At 43.6% G+C, this 20,787-nt stretch overlaps 4 protein-coding genes across 9 annotated transcripts in view; 3 read left to right on the forward strand and 1 right to left on the reverse strand.

The window, feature by feature from the left end:
• The first annotated feature begins 68 nt into the window (after positions 1–68).
• Positions 69–2,026, forward strand: LOC118414557 (tripartite motif-containing protein 2-like). Its single transcript, XM_035818670.1, has one exon. It carries the CDS (start codon positions 1,178–1,180, stop codon positions 1,991–1,993), a length of 816 nt encoding a protein of 271 aa, XP_035674563.1. The 5' UTR covers positions 69–1,177; the 3' UTR covers positions 1,994–2,026.
• LOC118414556 (tripartite motif-containing protein 2-like) lies at positions 2,001–5,170 on the forward strand. Its single transcript, XM_035818669.1, has 4 exons — positions 2,001–2,626; positions 3,014–3,177; positions 3,551–3,684; positions 3,957–5,170. Exons 1-4 carry the CDS (start codon positions 2,212–2,214, stop codon positions 4,282–4,284), a joined length of 1,041 nt encoding a protein of 346 aa, XP_035674562.1. The 5' UTR covers positions 2,001–2,211; the 3' UTR covers positions 4,285–5,170.
• Positions 5,171–5,511: 341 nt separating this feature from the next.
• On the forward strand, positions 5,512–14,622 carry LOC118414555 (stabilizer of axonemal microtubules 2-like). Its single transcript, XM_035818668.1, has 12 exons — positions 5,512–5,707; positions 6,112–6,214; positions 6,722–6,844; positions 8,184–8,393; positions 9,848–9,958; positions 11,033–11,185; positions 11,524–11,771; positions 12,116–12,233; positions 12,460–12,582; positions 12,776–12,865; positions 13,519–13,657; positions 14,074–14,622. The coding sequence occupies exons 1-12, from the start codon at positions 5,652–5,654 to the stop codon at positions 14,187–14,189; spliced, it is 1,590 nt and encodes a 529-aa protein (XP_035674561.1). The 5' UTR covers positions 5,512–5,651; the 3' UTR covers positions 14,190–14,622.
• A 1,225-nt stretch (positions 14,623–15,847) lies between these two features.
• The window catches only part of LOC118414553 (transcription elongation regulator 1-like), a 50,390-nt gene continuing 45,450 nt past the window's right edge, over positions 15,848–20,787 (reverse strand). For 4 of the 6 annotated variants that reach the window (XM_035818660.1, XM_035818661.1, XM_035818665.1 and 1 more), the window contains 5 exons: positions 19,610–19,792; positions 18,922–19,122; positions 18,455–18,538; positions 17,723–17,823; positions 15,848–16,891 (listed from right to left, as the gene is read on the reverse strand). In XM_035818660.1, coding sequence (XP_035674553.1) covers positions 16,687–16,891; positions 17,723–17,823; positions 18,455–18,538; positions 18,922–19,122; positions 19,610–19,792 — 774 coding nt within the window. In that variant the 3' untranslated portion in view covers positions 15,848–16,686. The remainder of the gene's footprint in view (positions 16,892–17,722; positions 17,824–18,454; positions 18,539–18,921; positions 19,123–19,609; positions 19,793–20,787) is intronic. The other 2 variants (XM_035818663.1, XM_035818666.1) reach the window with 1 other exon arrangement.

Genomic DNA, 20,787 nt, shown 5'->3' on the forward strand with positions numbered 1-20,787 from the left:
ACTTGGTAATTTGATATCCTCGGTACGTGACCATAGCATTGGGAGGGGGGAGCTGCAGTGTGTACGGTAGATATCGATGCGGATTTATTATTAGCGACCATCACGGCGCAGTAGGACTGCGTGTCTATGGGTATTATGTAGGTGTGCCATGCACGATGATACAGAATCATAACATGTCCGGACTCCCGTGCACAGGTATTTCTTACTCAACGTTTTTCATCGTTAACGATTATGTCCTGTGACAATATTTTATTCCGAAAATTGCATGATGCAGCGTCTCATCAGCGTATAATGCTATATGGTATGTCGAAAAGTTGTCATGGTCATAACAGTGAGATACAACATATTGCATGCCTACTTCAGCAACGTTTTTTGTTAAGGTTATACATGTACATAACAGTAAGAGTCAGAATGCGTACGTGCCACCATTCTAATGTTTTATGGCGGAGGTGTCTAGACTTTGCTCACATTGCACGAAGTTCGATGTAGCGTAATCAGATCATGGCTTGTTTGGTGAACCTGGTTCGTCCTAATGTGCTGGTAATGGAAATGGAATCTAATTTATGGGTAGGGTGTTAATGAAAATAGGCAGGCCAGAAAAAGGCTAAAAAGCACCGACAAAATGTTGCGTATGATTTTCAGGACAAAAAATGGGATATATAAACTTGCATGCTTCGAAATCAGATCTTTCTATGAAATGCAAATGCAAGACATGATTTTACTAAGTTTTTGTCTCTTGGCGATTGCCATCCAGAAGATTGATATGTTGCATGCTTTTCTCTGTCCTGACTATGTCACTATCTCGTATCTTGATCATGTGTGACCGTTCACTCGAACGAAATCCTTCCCGTAGGCAAACACTACATGCTGTGTGATCCTGCTCGCGACAGGAATGACCGTCACTATTTCGGGACTTTTCTGCACAAGCTCTCAAACAAAATAGCTGCCATTTCCCTTTCACACTTAACAATGCCTGCCCAGAACATAGTGAACCAAACTGCAGGAAGTTAAAACATTGCCAAACAGAGCTAACGCGGTGCAATGTACACTCATTTTACACAACCGTTAAACATGCTGTTATGGGAACATTCCTCCCCTTAGCAAACAAGTTTGTCCGCTGTGACCCCTTACCCACCTGTAACAATCACATGACGACACCTGAGACCACTAGTTGATCATGATGGCGGCTAACGGGACCACGTCCCCGGAGTCTTTCCACGTCTGGGACACTAAGGACAACTTTCTGGTCTGTAAGCTGTGCTCAGAGATCTACTGTAACCCCAAGTTGTTGCCGTGTCTGCATACTTTCTGTGAGGATTGTTTGGAAAGATTTGCGTCTGTGGACGTGGACATAGTGGAGTGTCCCGTGTGCCGAGTGAACCACACCATCCCGGACTTGGGTGTAGCTGGATTTGAAGATAACGGATTTGTGGCGAGTTTGTGCAAGACTCTGTCTGCTAATGACGCGGACACCAGAGACAGGGAGGTGCCGTGCTCGGTGTGCGGGGACGATGAGAGCGGGGAGGTGTTGTCGGTGTCCCACTGTATCGAGTGCGGGGACAACCTGTGTCCCGACTGCGCCTTCGCCCACCCCCGGACAAAGTTCACCCGAGGTCACCATGTTGTGTCGCTCTCGGAGTTACTGTTCGTCAAGAACAAAGGTAAACTTGACGAACGGAGGAAAGAAATCGATCAAAACTTCGACGCGGAAGCCCCGAAATACCGAGCGGCGAGCGAGCGCAGCCTCAGCAAGGTCAAAGGTTTCCTGGAGACCGCTAGTAAGAAGATTCCGTCCTACGAGACCTCCATCAGAAAGTTGACAGAATCAGAGACGCACAAGGCACGGCAGAGGACCGAGGTTTCCGAGCAGATCGCCGAAACCACCAGAAGATACATCTCCGCCGGGAAGAACAAAAGAGGTTTCTTCTGTCCGAACTTGAGACTATTTACGAGCGGGAAAAGTTGGACATCGACGCTGAGAAAGACTCGCTGAAGGTGGACTTACTGCGGCTCCGCAGCACCTGTGACTTCACGGAGAAACTGTTGCGGTATGGAAGCGACCTGGAGGTCATTCAGTACCAGAACAGGCTGATTGAGAACCTAGAGGAGGTAGGGAAACTCGAACCGAGGGACGACATCATCGAGGGTCTGGTTGGGTCGGAGCTCCTGTTCGTGACAGAGGACGCGGACGTGCAGTATGTGCTACAGAAGATGGGGCAGCTGGAGACGCGGCTGAAGGACGACACCACCTCCCTGTCCGAGCCGGACGCCAACAGCGCGGACGAGATGGACGACGTGGACAGACCCATCCTGAGGAAGGACGACATTGACGTCATGAGGCTGGACAGCCTGACTAAAAGTACGGACGACGAAAACGACCATGCCGAGCGCAGGGAGTCCATGACGCACGCCAAGACCACCAAAAGACTCGTGCTGGACTTCGGCAATGACGGAGAGGGGGAGGGGCAGTTCCTGGCACCGGAAGGGGTTCTGTTCACAAGCGATGGGGACATCCTCGTTCTAGACTCTATACAGAAGTCAATGCAAGTGTTCGGGCAGGAGGGAGAGTTCAAGTCCAGGGTCAAGCTGCCCGTCTTCCCGCGTGATGTCGTCTGGACTAGGGAGGGTAAGCAGAAGTCATTTCATTTTTTATAATGATTACAGAGGCATACATTACATGTAACATGTATGTAAAACGAAATCTGAGCAGCCTATGTGAATGCATATTTATTACATGTATGTCTTAGTTGATCGTCCTGCTAAGCACACACTTTTCCTGTCCTACAAACAAAGCTTCTGGTAAATCATAGGGTCCCCGTTATATCCGATAAACGGGAGCCCAAACAAAGATTCTGGTCTGTGTAAATAATACAAGTACAACATGTACAACGTAAACGCACGGGCCTGTTGTGAATGGTATTACTTACACAATATAGTACAATAAGTAGATCTACACCACAGAATGCAACATTTGGATTTAGGTTGACACTTGCATTATCCTCCCCATCTTCAGGAAACCTAGCGATGACCGGGAACATGCACGGCCAGGGGTGTGTGGTCATCATGGACCCGGAGGGGCGGGAGCTCAGGCGCTTCGACGCGGACGGGAAGCTGGAGTTCGTGCATGGCATCGCCGTGGACTCACACGAGCGCTTCATTCTCACGGATGTCAGAAAGGTAATAAATCCTCTGTTTTAGCTGAGTCTGGAAATATAACGTTATTTGACAGCCGTGAACATAAATCTCTTTATGGTCTATGAAAACAGCGCTAGTCAATAGAAAGGTAAATTTGCTTTTCCCCCTTTGTACCAAATGAACTTTGCACAACTAAATACCACACTGCCAACTTCCCTGACCCGATTGTCTAAACCTGACCTTCAGTCTCAACTGGAGAGAGCGCCATATGTGATATTCAATTCTCTTTTTCTCTGTCTGTCTGTTTGTCTCTCCCTTTCTCACCCCCCCTCTCTCGACCTTATTACATACCAGTATATCTATTATTTATTTCGTTTTCGTTTTTAAAGGGTACTTGTATTTCTTTATCTTACAGCACAGGGTGACCATCCATTCGCCAGAGGGCGATCTTGTTCACCAGTTCGGTAAATACGGGAATGACGCATACTCCTTCAACAAGCCACATTACGTCACCGTCAACAGTAGGGACGAACTTATCGTCTGTGACAGGTCAGGCTACATTTATGTAGTTCCACTGATATTTTTTTACTGTCGGTTCCTGTTCCTCATTCCCACAGAAGTGTTCACAAACATGAATTGGTCTTTTGTACATGATCTTAGAGCACAGCATTATGTTTTGTATTCTTATCAAACTTCTCGTTCTGTCATGCTTTATGTCGGTCTTTTGTTAAAGTGATTCAATGATCAGGGAATATCTCTCTGCTTTCCTTCGCTTTAAATTCACCACGCTTAAATCTATGTCTCCCGTTATATTTCTACAGAGGAAACCATTACGTCAAAGTGTATGACTACCAAGGCAAGTTCCTCCGCAAGTTCGGCGGCTGCGGCAACGACGCCAACAACTTCATCTACCCGTACGGCGCATGCGTCCTGGCCTCGGGAGACAGCATGGACGACATCGTGGTGTGCGACAGCGGACACAACATGGTGAAGATCTTCCACTCGGACGGGAACTTCCACCGCTACGTCCTCACGCAGGACGACGGGCTCATGTGCCCCAAGACCCTGGCGCTCCGGGAGGAGCACAACCAGCTCGTCCTGACCGAGAGGGACAGATGTTACGTCAAGGTGTACAAGCTGGAGGACTGATGAGATACAAATCGTGAAAAGAACAAATTGTGTCTGTTGCCATATGATTCGTGCAAAAGTAAAGTGTTGTGAAATGATAATCAAAAGCAGGATTGTCAATCTAATGAAAGTTTGACCACCTGATCTCTTTACCACTTGTTGAAAAATATGTTACAATCACTACCGTAAAGACAGAAAACTGGCAGCATGATTAATACGTAACAAATCAATGTTTTGACTTGGAGCTTATGTTATGCAATGACGCAAAGCGCTTTATTGGGTCTTTGTGATGTTTCCGATAACAAATCAAAAAGGGAATTCTTCTCAATGGTAAATGAACTTCTACTATTATATGACGTTGGAGCTTTTCTTGTCACAAACAATAAGAACTTTCTTTGGCAAAATGCCATCATGGTTATGCACTTGCATCTCTCACTGGACTCAAATAATATCACATTACGAATTAGATAAATGGCGAAGATAACCTAATTACATAACCTAACAAGGATGGTACGCAGGCCAGTCAATGCATTGCCACGGTTTACAGTATGCACCCAGGCATACGACGTGTTGTTATTCAGTTGCCGTTAGAGATGTCCATTGAGAAGTCCTTCACACACTGCTGCAGTCAATGTTGTTATCGACAACCGAAAAATATATACTAGTATTGAAAGCTAGTGAACTGTCCAGCGTAGACCTTGAAGTAGTGAAATGTTCTCTTGTATAACCAGTGGAAATCAGCTTCAAGCCATCGTTAGACGCCGTGACGACCATTAATCAAAACATTGATCTGCGCACACGTTCCATTTATAAGGTGTTATTTCAAATACGAGCTATATCTAATTTTGATATAAACAATTGATAATATATGCGTTGCAATAAATATATCAAGCGGATTTTGTGTAAATGATAAGTTATAATCATATTTTTGTGTAAATGATGGTTAGAATGATCTTCTTGTTCTTTTCGTCCTGACTAATGAAAGTAAATAATTGCGAAATATCCGCATGATAAACGTCCACGTAACGTTACTTTCGTGACTATAGCGTCAAGTAAGTGCAAGGAATAAAAGTTCCTTTTCAAATCAGAATGGACAGGATTAATGCATTGTGAACTAAAAATGATAGATGAAATGATGTGTTATGATATTACCGCATATGTTTACGCCGATGCATGTTTATAGTGCTATTCTAGAATAAGTAAGACATTGCACGTAGGCGATCATTTGTTGCACCTTGTTCGTGTTCTAGAACAACATATGTCGTTATGTCAACAGAACGTCACTCAGTGCGTGGCGAACTCCAGCATACATGTACATGGACGTGAAGTGATCACGAATCTGTAAGTCGCACTGGGAACTTTGTTCCCCCAACTATTGAAGCTCAGTCATGGTGTCGTCCACTAAAGATGGAACCCTGTGTATTTGTCAGATCTGTGACTGTGGGTGAGTAGTCAGCTGTGCGAAATAGAATTTGTAACTGTACTGAGAAACAGAGCTACGCCGAATATATACGGGGAGAGGAGGTAAAAGTTTTGGGTATCCTTGGTACAATCGCGACGTTCCAACTTGTCGGTATTAGGCGATCGTGTGCTGCCAAGTCAGTGAAATGTTTTCTTGAAAGTGTGTGCAAGACTTATATGTTGTTGACTTTGTCTAACCTGTGGTTACATATGTGTGGAAGGTAAAAGTCTCATTCTTTCAAGTATTATCAATTACCAACGATGCTTCCGATGGCGTAAAGTTTTTAAAGGCACAGAGACAAACTTTGGAGGTGAAGCACCACCATGCTTTCATCTAACATGTTGTCCACGAGTATAAACGACTTAAACTCCGGTCCGTACCCCCAGTCGGCACCACTGTCCGCACCAGAAGCAGCCGGATCACTTCCAGCGGATGCAGGCCGACCAGAAGCGACCACCAGCGGGAGATACCGGTACTGAGTATAGGGAGGTAAGTCGAGTGTATGACACTGTTTTCTTCTTTCAGTGAATATCGCCGATAAATGGGAATGTCAAGAGCAACAAAATCAACGAGTGCCCGAACTGGAAGTACAAAGTAAAATATGCAACATTTGTGCCACTGTGAAAATATCATCTACAACGTTACGTTTCGTTTTCCATCAATATGTTTCCATCTGAGATATTGTCAAAGACGACAGTTAAGTTGCGTATACGGCACCAGTATACTGCACAATAACATCATTTCTGCCATCAGCTCCCCGCCTCCGTTGCACGTCCCTATTTCAGTAGCAGTGTCGTGGTACCACCAAACCAGAATACCCCGCTATAACCTCCCCGCTGCTGTATCTCTTCCCTGATCGCTCCATGACCCTGGGCGGCGCCGGCCACACCAGGCCGATCGATTCTCACAGAAACTGAATTACACCAGAAATAAATCAATGAGAGCAGCAGCGCTGTTTCCCCGTGTGTATAAACTCTGCCCGCTGCCATCTTGCAGGAGTTTAAAGCATGGCCGACCACGGGGAAGCTGAAGAGTTTGCGGCCGGAGGTCAAATCCGTGGCCACCAAGGACCCTATGCAATTGTCCACCATCTACCGTGACCTGTATATCGCCCACAAGGTAAATATACCTGAGAAAGGTATGATCGATAGTGAGAGCAAAACAAATCAAGTTAGCTCGTGTGTCTCACCGGTGGCCAGAGGTAATATCAGGTGAATCGTACTGCTGCTGTTATTAATGTCTTTAACACCATTTCTCTATGTAATCATGTGATCATGGTCATGATCAGCTGCAGTAACCAAGGTTACGCGATGTAAGTACTTGATGGAACTGTTTCGATCAGAACTGATGGGTGTTTTTTTTAAATGTGGAATTTGCGTTTTTTCCACGCTTGATCATGACCAGTACAAATCTTTCACTACTCTAGAAGAAATCGATAACCCGCCAAGTTGACACGAACACTGAAGTCCTAGATATTAACGAATTGAAAACAAAACAATCTGGACAACTAAAACTATGTTCTGCTGCAGTACCAAGTTAACCAGGTGGTTCATATTCGACAATACGTCCATTTTCCACCAATGTGATAAAGCTGCTCGACCCTTTCACACTCGTCAAGAGGTAGAAATCCAGTATCACTCGTTACTGCGGATTATTTTACTGTACGTACACGATGTAGCGCACTTGTTCCAGTGGCTAAGGAGGTAGCATGTCGACCCTTTTGAGTTGTACACTGAATTAAGAATATGGAGTGCTTCTCCGCTCCAACCACTTATCTTAAGCACCTTGTTCCGAGGAAAACACTTAACAAAACCGAACAGAGGCGTGTAGAAGGACTTCTCATTGACCTTTTCTGCCCCAAAACTGTTCAACTTCGCGCTGAGACAAGATGGCCGACACTGCTGTGCTGTTGTACAGGAGACCTAAACTACGGCCTTTTCTGCTTGTAGGTCCGGAGGTTTTATGTCCATTGTATATGTGGTACTCTAGCTCTAGTTTACATTGCGATGGTGCGCGCGCACACGCGCGCGTGTGAGAGATGTAGCAAAATGTGGTAATGTGGATAAAGAAAGACATTATCCATCTATCTAAAACTGTGCTAAACGTAACCAACCGTGAAATTGCATTAAAACCCAATTTTGGCATCATGCAGAACTCAAAAAGTAGTTGAAACCGAAGTGTTTTCATCTCTGCTCCGTTGTAAGCTAATTCCCGTCTTTATGTCATTCTCTGAATGATAGTTCCAATTGTCTGACCGAACAAACAACTAACGTGGTTAGATTATGGGACCTACCATGTGACGAGGAGGTCAACCATCTATGTCAATGCACAGTGTATTTTGTGAGCTACCAATATTTCACACTAACTCATCACTTCGTGTTTAGCCTCAGACATCTATGTTAACAGTGCGTTTTGTGAACTACTAATATTCCACACTAACTCATGACTCCGTGTTTAGCCCCAGACCCGGGTGACGTCCCTGAAGCCGACCCGTGTGTACACCCCTCCGGAGGAGACGCTGGAGACCAGCACCACCTACTCCAAGTGCTTTGCCTGGAAGTACGCCGAGCCACCCAACTGCCTCAAGCCCAAACCCCAGCTCAACGTGCCGGCCGGAGACAAGCAGACACCCTTCTCCAAGGACACCGTCACCAAGCTGACGTACAAGGTACAACTACAAACCTGCAGATGATGTTATAAAGAGGACCTTTGTGTGTTATCATTAGATCTCTGGAGAGCAAATTACTACAGGATTGGAGGTAAAGCGACGTATTTCTTCTCTCTCGACGAAACTACCAACATAAAAATTTTGAAAGTGAAAGGTAGGACGATACATGTAATGAACGACATAGTTGAAATGATTAGTCTATCTTCGTGTAGCAATGTAAAGATATTAAGCTAGGGACGTACAATACAGTACATGTGTAGCAGTGCAAACCCCTTACTTCACCCCATCTGATATGATTCGTTACCCCGAGGATCACTCTGACACGGATGGACGCTAAATTTTCCCTTCTCATTTCGTCCACGCTGCCGGATTTCATTTAATCATGGCGATATCGGCATGCACCTACTAGTTCATCATTTGCCTCTGGTAGCGGTGAATAACATCAGTGTATGTCGGACAAAATAGGAATAATCTAGACATTTGTGAGACAAAGTTATAATGCTTAAGCATAAAGATAAACTAGAAAGGAAAATTGTATTACATATTTCTTTTTTATGATTGGATACAAATGTGTGAAAAAAAATGTCAGAATTTTGCATCCTTTTCCCGGAGATTTAAAGTCTACTTGCTTGTACCTTATGTCCTTGAATGTAAGCATAATTTGAATTATCATTATTATCATATCATTCATACATCGATAGCACAAAATACGTGCAAAATGTTTTAGGTTGCATCAGTCCACTGAGCTGCATATTCAGAGTGGTACTGATAATAGTGTCCTTCACCAACATTACAGGAGCTTTGATTGACCTGAATTGTGAATTAGTCAACTGAGACGTATGGATTAGCGTCAGTTAAACATACGGTACCGTGTACTGTTTACTAGTACCAGGTCATGGCGACAGTATCGTCTGCAAATGTTGGGAGATTTCACAGCAGAGACGTACCAGAATACCTGAGTCAGCGAATTACTACGTTTCAAATGAAGAGAAGTACTACGTATACTAAGAGGCTTGGCAGAAGAAAATCAAAGACAATCAAAGCATGATTTTCACAATGACACATATTTACACCCACACTTTCCAAACCAATCTATTGTTTGGGGTGACGCTTCAAGAACCCCGTGAGAAAATCCTGACTTCTTTCCCCACACATCTACCCATTGAACCGACTACCTGCTCATCTGTTGGTATTTCCCTGACGACAAATTAATATTTTGGTTGTATGCGTCACAGATGACTGCATGTTTAAGTCTGGCCCGTGGTGCGTTTGATGGTCTCTACATTTTCTTGATATTTTTGCAGAGTCCGACACAAACTGGCTGGTGGTGGTGGGATTTGAAGATCGTCAAATAATTTTGTTCCAAACTCCACAGAATAGACATATTACGACGCTCAGGTTGTATGACGTTTGTGTGTCTTACCACTGTTCGTTCTTCTCCCGTTTTACCACAGGAGTTCTCGCGAGAGGAACAGAAGGCGGCCAAGTGTAAGATTATCAAACACAAGGAGGAGCTGGGCACTAACGAGGGGGCCAAGCTAGAGGTCACCACCAGCAGCTACACGGTAAACAAACATTTGCAATAAGCTCTAAATCTGCAAGAGGACGTTGTTGATAATCTCGAAGGAGACTTACCGTGGGTCATACAGTATCCAAAGGGCTCTAATTGTCCTCAGTGCTACTGTCTAGGCCCCAGTGAATCTGCTTGGATTGTTGAACAAATTTCCAGGCCCAGAAAAATAGGCTAAAGAAAAAAAGGCCAGGGTCGGCACTCGACATGTTTCTGCTGGGGATGGCTGGGTAACAGAAAATACAATATTTTGTCGTATAGACCTTATGATTACTCTCGGTTTCCCCCTACAGATCTTCTAGGTCCTATGGTGCAGGTGAACTTCAGTGTGATCAATGTTTGATCTTAGGCTGTTTAAACCATTTTTAACATTACGAACAAATACTGAGACATTTTCATTGCCTCCGGTAGACGTCTACAGTCTTCACTGACAAGAAGGTCAGCGGGCTGCAGAGGTTCGGCAGAGGTTTTTGACGTGTTTAGCGTTTTGTCGGGCTTTTTATTTTGTACATGTCCCGCTTTCTTAATGTCCGCCGGCCAAATCAGTGGACATGAAGAAAACGGGACGAAACAGAAACCCGTCAAAGACGCATAAGACACGTCAAAAACCAGCTGAAGCCGAACTGTGCTTGGAAAGTATCTTGTAACACTTCTGGATCAATGAATTGTCATCAGATCGATACATTTCTTCATAGGTTGGCGTCATACTTCTCGGTTGTGTACAGAAATCAGGCCAACGTACTGTAGAACGAAATGATAAGACTAGATTAGAAATGGTGCTAGCAACAGCTGGAAAACGTGATCGTACGTCACTTGATATCGACAGCATCACTTCCTCATGACATATATCCCAGGACACGTGCACTTTCACCATATATCACCATTCTCGTTGATCTAACGTTAGAACATAGATGTAACAGCTGCTACGGCTTCCCTTGGTTGGGAGGAGGACAAAGAACTTTCTTCAATCCCAATGACATAACATGACGTAATAGCTGCAACACATTCACATTTTGCCGGTACTCGCTGTCAATGCGCGTGTCACACCGTCTGTTGGTGTGTTCTCCAGGAGGACTTCCCGGCACACGAGAACGTGGCGCCGCCCGAGAGCACCAAGCCGCCCCAGGAGTACATCAAGTCGGACAAGCCTTTTGAGGACGACACAGTCAACAAACTCGACTACGTGCCACATCCGCCGCAACCAAGGCCCGTCAAGAAGAAGGTTAGGATAGATAGACTATAGATTCTTGATCGAAAAGATTCCAGAAGAAGTTATGGAAGATGTCGTCTGTGTTCCGATTTGAAGTCAAGTCAGCTTTAATTTCTAATTATGAATTTGACATGGGGCACAGGTGAAGTCAGGTCACTCGAACTTTAGAACGTTCACTTCTATGTTCCATGACACATACTAGAACGACTTCGTTATTTCTAAAAGGATATAGTGTATAGCTGAAGACCTATCATTGCCATTCCCTGTTGTAAACTATGACACTTAGCAGTATCCTAGTGTAACGTAACGTCGTGTAGTCGTCTCACCATCTGTATGATGCGTCACGACAGATTGAGTACACGCCCAACAACAAGCCGTTTGAAGGTGTGTCGATGATGAAGGCTGAGTTCCCGGTCCATTCCGCGGGCCCTCACCGGCCGCCGAGCTTCAAACCGCCGCAGGAATACAAGTCTCCTCAGGCCAAGTTCCGTGATGTCACCACGCAGTCCATGGCCTTCAAACCCTGGCCGCTGCCCAAGAAGGAGAAGTGGCCCTGGGCCTCCCGGGGCATGTACACGTCACCAGCAGACGTCTTTAGGTACCAGTATTATCATTGTCCGTCTCTCCGAGTCTAGGCTCATCGAGTTCTATCACTTCGTCGTAGGTTGAGGTGCGATTTTATGTCGTAAACTTTTCCAGCAGAACCAATCACCAACAAGGTTTTAAGATCTAGATAGCCTTTTTGGTGACAATTGAATTTTGTACCATACATGCACGACCTACACAAGAATGTACTCAGTTTGTAATTGTGACCATTCGAAACGACCAGGCTCTTAGTTGAGGACAAAACAGTGGCAGTGCCTAAAAGGCGAGGTCACCTCCGCTGTGTTAATCATCGAAAAATGAGCTTTGCAGGTACGCTATGTGTTTTGTCACACCCAGGTGTACCACGTCTTACCGCGAAGACTTCGTGCAGCCAGCGAAGGTTGGAGACCGCCCCAAACCCTTCCGTCCCGTCAGCAAGCGTGCGGACAAGTCGGACAAAAAAGTTCCCTTCCAGGTGTGTTACAATAGTACCTCCAATCTCCTTCAACTAAAATCCCCAGGAAAAACACGTACTCTGATGGTGCCATTATCGCCTTGAACGTCACAACCTCTCAGAAAGTCAAGAATAACGGAAATGTCCACCATGATACACCTATCACGTCCTTGTCCAAGCCGACTTTGTCGTTGTCATTATTTTTTTACTATGATAACTTAAGTCACAAACCCCACCCGTTTTGCAGGGCCAGAGCACCACCCGCAGCACGTACGTTCCCTGGAACAACACCCAGCCCGTCAAGTCCTACAAGAAGAGTGACATCTACTCCCCGCCTTCCGAGAAGTTCATAGCGCAGTCAACCTATCAGGTGAGATATTCTTAACACCCAAACAGCCAGTGCTGTCACATCGTATGACTTGGTCACAGCTTTTCATGTAACGTTTCTCGACTTCCTCAGCCACCCAAACCATCTTGGCAACCCAGAAGCTCCTGTTCTGCATAGCTTTCCCCGTGCCATGTGTTAAGATCTAAGACATTGTACTTTGATCCCTCTGGTTCAGACGAGGTTTACCGGAGAGATGGTATCGCCTGCCCGATCATGCCGCCCCGCCTACAAGGGGCCGTACGAGGAGGGCCGACCTGCTATGGAGGTGAGTACAGCATACCAACACAGCCTCCTACAGATATTCGTTGTATGGGTAAATAGTAGCTCATGGCGGTAAAACGTCTACCTCGTATCATCAACACTAGAAAATCTAGATACCGTTTACTAGCTAGTATCGCACAAAAGCCGACTTGCTGTCCTGTCCTTGGTGCTGAATAACAACATCACTTGATGTCGCCTTCCAGATGCAGACCGCCTCAGTGTCAATGTGTTGCGAATCGCCTGGCAAAGTTGAATGGCAACCTGCCCGATATATACGTTAGACTTAACTTGGTACAGACGTCCATAACGTACCGGGAATGTTTTACCGTCCCGGCCTGTCCTTGGTGCTGAATAACAGCAATACTATGTTTCGTCCACTAAATGTTGAACGCCTTAGTATCGTTGTGTTGAGAATCGCTCGGCAAAGATCAATAGGAACCTCCTCAGCGATAATTTGTCGTTGTTACAGGTATCCACAACATGCCGGGAGTGTTTTACCGTCCCTGCCCCTCCTGTCCTTGGTTCTGAATAACAGCATTGCTAAACTTCGCCTACAAGATTTTGACCATCACAGTGTCGATGTGTAGGCTAGCAATTGCGAATCACCCGGCAAAGTTCAATGGTAACCCCCTCAGCAATAATTCGTCGATGTTACAGGCATCCACAACGTACCGGGAGTGTTTTACCGTCCCGGCCCGTCCCCAAAGCTGCCCGGCCATGAAGCTGTCCCTGCGGGCGGTGGCGAACGAGGCGGTGAGGCAGGGGTCAAAGAGTTCAGCTGTGGCGACGGCGCCTGGTGAGTTCAGAAAAAAAAAAACTTTGTTGAGACAAAAAATGGAAATCATATACAGCAGTAGCCTCTACCAGGCTCCACAGGTCGCTGGAAAATAATCTAGGGTCGTACTCCTCGGCCATCTAACTCCTCTGGCGTGTTTTCTGTCTTATTTGGCCAATTTCCTATTATTCCAGCGAGCTATGGAGCCCGGTAGAGGCTACCGTCATAGTAACTTGTTGTTCGCCGCTAATATAAGGGTCCGGTCTCATTCGTTCAACGATTGTCGTAAGATTGCAAACTGAGGGCATGCACATGATTGTGCCTAGCTTATGTACCATCACGGGGCATCCTATTCAAATGTAGGAAAATCACCAGACAGCAGCGCCGCCTTGCGACTCTTAACAAGTTTTACACATTTTTCCCCTCTCGTGTTTCAGACAGCAACGTTGAGTACAGCCACAAGTCATCCGGGCACACGTATTACCGGCTGTGTAAGCGACCCAACACTGCCAAACAGTCCGCATCCGGTACCAAAGACTCCAACACCAAATAATGCCCCCTAGCGGTGCTTGAAACAACTGATCATTTTGTAATTTTGATAGCTCAACACCACGCGATCTCTCTTCATCTGGCATCTTTTGCAGATGACCCTACATTGTCACAGTTCCTGCAAATTTTGGGTAGGAATTTTTATAAACAGATAACAATATGGCAGGTTCACTCTTCTATACTGTTTGAAACTAATCAGAAAGTACATGTGATACAAATATACAATCTTATGTCATTTTGGGTGTTTGATATACCTAATGTCTCAGGCCATGAATATTAATTTCTGACTGCACATACAGAAATGTGTATATATTGACAGAAATACTATACAAAACATGTAACAGGCACTTGAAACTCAGGGAGCCTGGAAACTTCTCTGTAGAGAACATTAAACATTCAAATACCTGCCACTACAGGGATACTGTAGTCAGTACATACCTCAGACTGGTACCTCAATCACTTATTGACAAGTTTTAGCATATTGAAATGTAAGCAGACGTTATGATAGTGGAAGGCATAAACATGCAGTTAATCCTGTGCTGGAACACCAGGGTCTACCAGAGTCCCTGTCCAGCATGACAGAGCAAAATTAATCATCCTGAAGTCCTACACCCTCCTTGAATCCCTTCTTAAGTGTCAAAGAAAGACAACTATGTCTATGGCAGTCCTCCCCAATAAAAGGTGCACCACCCATTTATGAGTCTGAATTCCTCTATTAACCTCCTGGCATAACCAAGCGAATTGGTGCCCAAACTTCTACTTCAGAGTGTTTTAAGGTTAAAGTAGTGAAAGGTTTGACTCATTTTAGTACAGCAGCTGATTTACTTTTTGTTAAGTGCGCTCTTCTCACTGTAGCACGGGACAATGCCTGGCTTATAATTGTTCAATTGAAAAGGCCAATAAAATCAGACTATTTCTTTTACTGTACATACTGTTTGGGCTGATTCCTGTATCAGACACTACTACATATCTGGACTTCACTAAACAGTACTGTAAAAATTTGATAGCTTCTCAAAGAAGCTAGCTATTTCTTGACCCATTCAGTCCTGGGGGCTGTTTCACTTGTGTTCAAACCTGGTTAACCTTATTCCCAACACTCTATGGATAAGGCCACAGCAAGTAAATTTGATGGATGACATCTGTATGTGCAATGAAATCCACCTGATTAAAAAATGGAGAAAAAATTAGTTCTCCTTTTGCAATGGTCAACTTCACAAGATTAAAAAAATGCAAAATATCTTGGGCGGTAGCCTTCAATGCACTTGAAGAAGTGACATTAAAGAGGTAGCCATGAGTGAAGTTGTAGAAGTATCACTAGCTATAGACCTTGAGTGTATTTGTAGGATAGTAGGCTGCAGTACCGGTGTCCCTTTCTGCACTTGAATGCAGGAATAACAGACTTACTAGCAGTGATGTCAGTGCCATATTTTGACACTTAAATGTCAGCTCTTGCTAAAAAGTTTATGTTCTCTATTTTGAAAATTTAGGCCCTTTTCTGCATTTTTGTTTTGAGTTTGCATTGAGTGTCATCCATCACATTCACTTCCTACATGTATGTATAAGTAAACACTGCTGTTCTGACACAGCTGAAACTGTGTGCATGTAGTAGCATTTGAGTGAGAAAAACAACAACAACCCATACCAACCAGGCAAAACAAAAAATATAAGAAAAGTAACCCCTTTATTGCTTCCAACTTCTTACATGAATCTCCAGGAAACTTTCCTTTCCTACAATGTCTGGTATAAAATCATCTCGTGAGAAGTCTTGCCTGTACACTATAGGACTTGAGTACAACTGTACTGTACAGAATTATACACAGGTGCAAGACTTCCAAGTTGTTTACATGGGTTGCTATAGAGTTGGTCTACTCCCAGCAGAGTCCTAGGTTCCAGGGTTGGCTGTCTCATAATAACATTTATTCCTATCCTTAATTACATGTAACTCGTATTGTTAAAGACTACTGAAGAGATGTGTGATTGCATATACTATTTAGACAAGAATATGTTTATCACATCTGACCATAAAAAGCAAGAAACTGACCTGTACCAACGTTCAGACCTTCCCTTTTTTACCGTGTTCCTCTTAACCCATTTCGTCAATACATCAATGAACTTTATCTTACAGTGTAAACTTAGCCAGAATGTATCAATACACTGCAAAGTCTAGTGAGACTTGGGGCAAGCAAAACAGAATGAAGAGGAAAATATTCAGGTAAAATACATTGTAGTAACTTGTCATTCTGTCTCATGACTGAAACTTGCAACATTGACTTAGACTGGACAAAGGCTCATGATTTTGCAGCTTGTTTAATGTACACAGTCTGTACTACCACTTATCACTTTGCTATGGTAAAATATAAGAAATTAATAATGTAATACCAGAGAGCACCTTACAAGAGGTTCACTGTTGCACCTCATCTGTTCAAATGACTAAGGAACAAATGCAGTAACCATTCTAAGGTTAGCCACTAACTACTATTGTTTCCGTGGATTGAGAATGACTATTTGACTGTTCTTCTGGTGGGTTCTGATGCTGTTGGGGGTGGAGGCGGACCTCTCCGGTCCAAGTCTTCGATGTACGACATCAGGAGTTTCCTGCGTTCCTCAGGTACACAGTCCAGCACCAGGTAACGTTTGTCTTTCTCCAGGAGTTTCTCCACATCCTTAAGATGGTGACCGTCGGTATCCTCGAACAATCTCTTAGACCTGCAAGAAAGTGTAGGGAAAAGGTCACTAACATAGGCATGCGCCCTGAGTCCATTTCTATGCCATACAGTGTTCTAGACTACCCAAGGAGGTTAAAATAAGACCACCTAAGACTTGTAGAATGCCTTTTTATTGGAAAAGATAGAGAAATCTTTCAGACTTGGTCAAAAAACAAGATTTTGGTACATATCTTAGGCCTGTGCAAAAGTTGTTAGTATAACCTGACACAATCAGAAAACAACATGGCAGCATTGTTCGAAACATTGAAATATTCTGCTGTATAAAAGTGGGACTTTTTAGACACTTGACATAGCAGTCTTCTGTGCCGGAAGAGTTGTTATGACCTGGAATATTCATGGATGAGATTACGACATCCATGTTTACATCACCCTGAATATAGATTTTGATTGGTGGCATGGAATGCAACAGGGGATTGTTGGATTTTTTTTTATAGTCACGTGGTTCTTTTGAAGAACATGAGTGCCTCCTAGCAAGTCTGAGGTAAACTGCAACTGAAGCAAATCCTTGCTTAGAAGAATGACATGAAATTACTTCAGTAGCTGATCCTGCTACATAAACTTCCAGGGACATGCATTCATACTAAAGCTTAAAGCCATCAAACAGCATTTCAGAAAAATCTGACAGATTTATAAAATCAAGGTTCAAGAGAAACAGGCAGACAAAATTATCATTTTCTAAATCATCAAAGGCCAATAGGCTCATTATGAAAGACAGACAGACAGAGAATAAAAGCAGAGTGGGCTTTGTCTGGGCGAGCAGCACGACGATGATGATGATGAATAGGCTCTACAGGCAGCCCTGAACACTCACTTGTACGTGATGAATTTGGTCTCTTTCAGAAGTGTCCTGAAGTCAGCCTTGGCAGCAACAAACTTGTCTCGGATGTAGTCGTTGAACTCCCTCTCCCGTTTCTGAAGCAACAACAATATGTAAACAAAAGCTGCAACAAACAGAGGTTAAGTCTACAGGTTTAGTGAACATATTTCTACCATCAGCAGGTTTGTTTCTCCTGTGACACACCAGCACAGTTACAGGACATGCCATGCCAGGTGACTGTTGAATCATGAAACCAAACACAAATGCCATGAAAAAGACATTCATGTATTTACATGGATCAGTTTGCATACAATCTGCTAGTTATTCCACATTTTGGTAGGAGTTTCTTATGTATACAAATTAGTCAATTTGATTATAACCAGTCTGTAAATACCAGCTGTAGTAACATATATGTAGTTTGTATGCAAAGGAAGATTAGCTACTTAAAATCTATGTAAGTTACCTGATTGACTGAATTAGTATCCAGATCTCTTAAAGTCACATAACAGGAATCATAAATGGAAATGAGTCCTGCAATGATCTAAGATCGTCTATCTTAGGATTATCATTTCAAACTTAATTGGAAAAATGCCACTCAGAAATGATCCTCTTTTAGCAATGTCAGTACTAAAGCTACAGTGCAAGTGATAAGCACATTTCACCATGAGTACTGTGTGTCATGAACTGTAATTAAAAGTACAAGTACAATCACATTTCTAGACATACCCTATCACTGGACGAGAACTTGGAAAACCTAGGGTCGTCTTTGATGATTTTCCTAACTTCCTTCCATGAGGACATCAGAGTGATCTGGAAGAAAGAGCAAAATGTCAAAATTGTCTTCAGTTTTAACTGGTGCACCAAAAATAGTATGCTGTTTGTGGAGTCCTGACTGCATGGCTGTCCCTAAATCTTGTTCTGTACCTGTTAGGGAGCCAATGTTGTTGATTTTCATTGTAAAATGTCATTGTAAGCTTATAAAAATATATTTTCATCAGTTTCGTGTCACAAAATTCAGACGAGGTGAAATTTCTGTCCCCAGATGGTCATGAAGACTGCCCCTCCTGACTAAAATTAAAACCAATACAGGTTGTATCACTGTTGCATTCCTGTGTACTACATGTACGCAACGGAAACATCTCCTCTGCAGTATAGTCACTATCAGTAGGGTTGGAGTCTGCTGGACACAGCACCTGCTGGTCTCGCACGTGTACCTCAGACGTCTCGTCCAGCAGCTGCTTGAACTGTTCCCTCTTCTTCTTGGTCAGCATGTCGATGTGCTCGTTGAAGAGCTTCTCCTTCTCGTCCCTGTCCAGGAGGTTGGCCAGCTCCCAGCGGTGGTCCTTCCGCAGCTGCCGCCGGGTCTCCCGCCAGTTGGCGTCTGCATTCCTCACCTGGGGGAAGCACAGTGAAGATGCTTTATGTCAGTGATTGTGAAAATATCAGCTATAAGATTTAATGTTCTTTTGAGAGGCAAACAAAGCAAATAGCACATTGTATAAGCAACTGTACCTTAAACACAATGATTAATGTTTCTACAAGCTGTAGTACCAGGTTCTGAAATTACAATTCTATTTCAACACACTGACTTTGCACTATTTGCTTGCAAGCTATGGTGCCAGGTACTTAACTGGCTGCTGTGTTCAATGTGTCTTCACGGAATCAAGAACTGGAAGCATGACTTGTAATGTTTTATATTCACCAACATGCACATTTTGCATCCATGGCCTTTGGATAATACTTATTATGGTTGAATGTAATCAGGAACTGTTGTACTTTGTCAAGTCAAGTCAAGTCAAGTCAAAGCATGTTATCCTCAATATTGATAATTTCTCCAAGCCATCCTGTCTGGACTACAGGCTAAACCAGACAACCACCTACCATATCTGCCAGCAGTGCCTTGAAGTGCTGGGTTGCCTCGTCTCTCTTGTGCTGTTCTCTCTCTCTGTCTACTTCTCTGATCAGCTCTGATCTCTCCTTCTGCACTTCTCTTTGTCTCTCCTTCAGACTTTCCTCTGCTCTCCTCTGGCGCTCTTTTTCTCTCTCCTTTTCAGCATCCTCCTCCTGTTTAAACAACAACAGAGCAATAAGCACGCAGCAGTAACTCAACAGTCTCTATCCTGTAAAGCTGTAGCTCTTATCTTAATATGTGGAATTTTTATGCTAAATGAGGAAGATACAGTTTATGCTAACATATTGTGTGTGATTCATTAAAATGCACTCAAAGGCTATCCGACTGCTGCCTTTTCGTGTCAGGGACCCCAGCAGCAGTATAATCAAATACTGACACTACTACTGTAAATGTATGTAAGTACGCGGGGATTTAATTTCGCGGCAGCGGGAAAAAGGACTTCTCGCGATGGATTTAAGTTCGTGGTAACACCATAGACTGCAATCTAATATCATAATAGAAAAATGTTTGCAGTGGTTTTAAATTCGCGGTGAAGTGGTCACCGCGAAAACCGCGAACATTAATCCACCGCGAACATTTCTGCATTTACAGTATTCAACAACAGGGTATCGAAAGACATCAAATGCATTTGGTAAGAATGCTACTTTCAATAATACTAATACTTTGTAAAACAACAAATCTAAAAAAAAAGATGTGCCAAAAAATGTGCCAATGTTGAAAATAGCTTGCCAGTGAAAAAAACAACAACAACATAAAACAATGTGAAAAATGAAGCTACAAGTGTACCTGATGGGGGAAACCCAGCAGTTCAAGGGGTGCCTGTTCACAATTTTTGTTAGGTGTTAAACACAAAAATTCTGCAGAATCAAAACAGTGGTGAAAATAAAAATGGCACAAAAAAAAAGAACAAAAAAAACAAAACAAGAAATATGAAAATAAGTCCAGAACATCTCTGAAACCTTGGATGGTGTTGGTTTGGGCATCAGTTCTTTCTGGACAGTTTGGTAAACACTGTTGGACTGCCAAAAATAGTTTGGCTAGAGCTCACAATTAGAAGAAGAAAAACAATGATGTGTCAAAGAGAAAAGAAAACAATGTAATTTTAACTATCATCAGGACCATAGCCCTCTCATACTGACATCAGAAC

The sequence above is a fragment of the Branchiostoma floridae genome, chromosome 4 (genome assembly GCF_000003815.2).
Source record: "Branchiostoma floridae strain S238N-H82 chromosome 4, Bfl_VNyyK, whole genome shotgun sequence".
Taxonomy (NCBI): Eukaryota; Metazoa; Chordata; class Leptocardii; order Amphioxiformes; family Branchiostomatidae; genus Branchiostoma; species Branchiostoma floridae.

Coding starts and splice junctions, on each gene's coding strand:
- LOC118414557 (XM_035818670.1), top strand. CDS start 1,178: ATGATGGCGGCTAACGGGACCACGTCCCCGGAGTCTTTCCACGTCTGG.
- LOC118414556 (XM_035818669.1), top strand. CDS start 2,212: ATGGGGCAGCTGGAGACGCGGCTGAAGGACGACACCACCTCCCTGTCC. Junction 2,627..3,013: donor TGTCGTCTGGACTAGGGAGG/GTAAGCAGAAGT, acceptor CCCCATCTTCAG/GAAACCTAGCGATGACCGGG. Junction 3,178..3,550: donor TTCTCACGGATGTCAGAAAG/GTAATAAATCCT, acceptor TTTATCTTACAG/CACAGGGTGACCATCCATTC.
- LOC118414555 (XM_035818668.1), top strand. CDS start 5,652: ATGGTGTCGTCCACTAAAGATGGAACCCTGTGTATTTGTCAGATCTGT. Junction 8,394..9,847: donor TCACCAAGCTGACGTACAAG/GTACAACTACAA, acceptor GTTTTACCACAG/GAGTTCTCGCGAGAGGAACA. Junction 9,959..11,032: donor TCACCACCAGCAGCTACACG/GTAAACAAACAT, acceptor TGTGTTCTCCAG/GAGGACTTCCCGGCACACGA.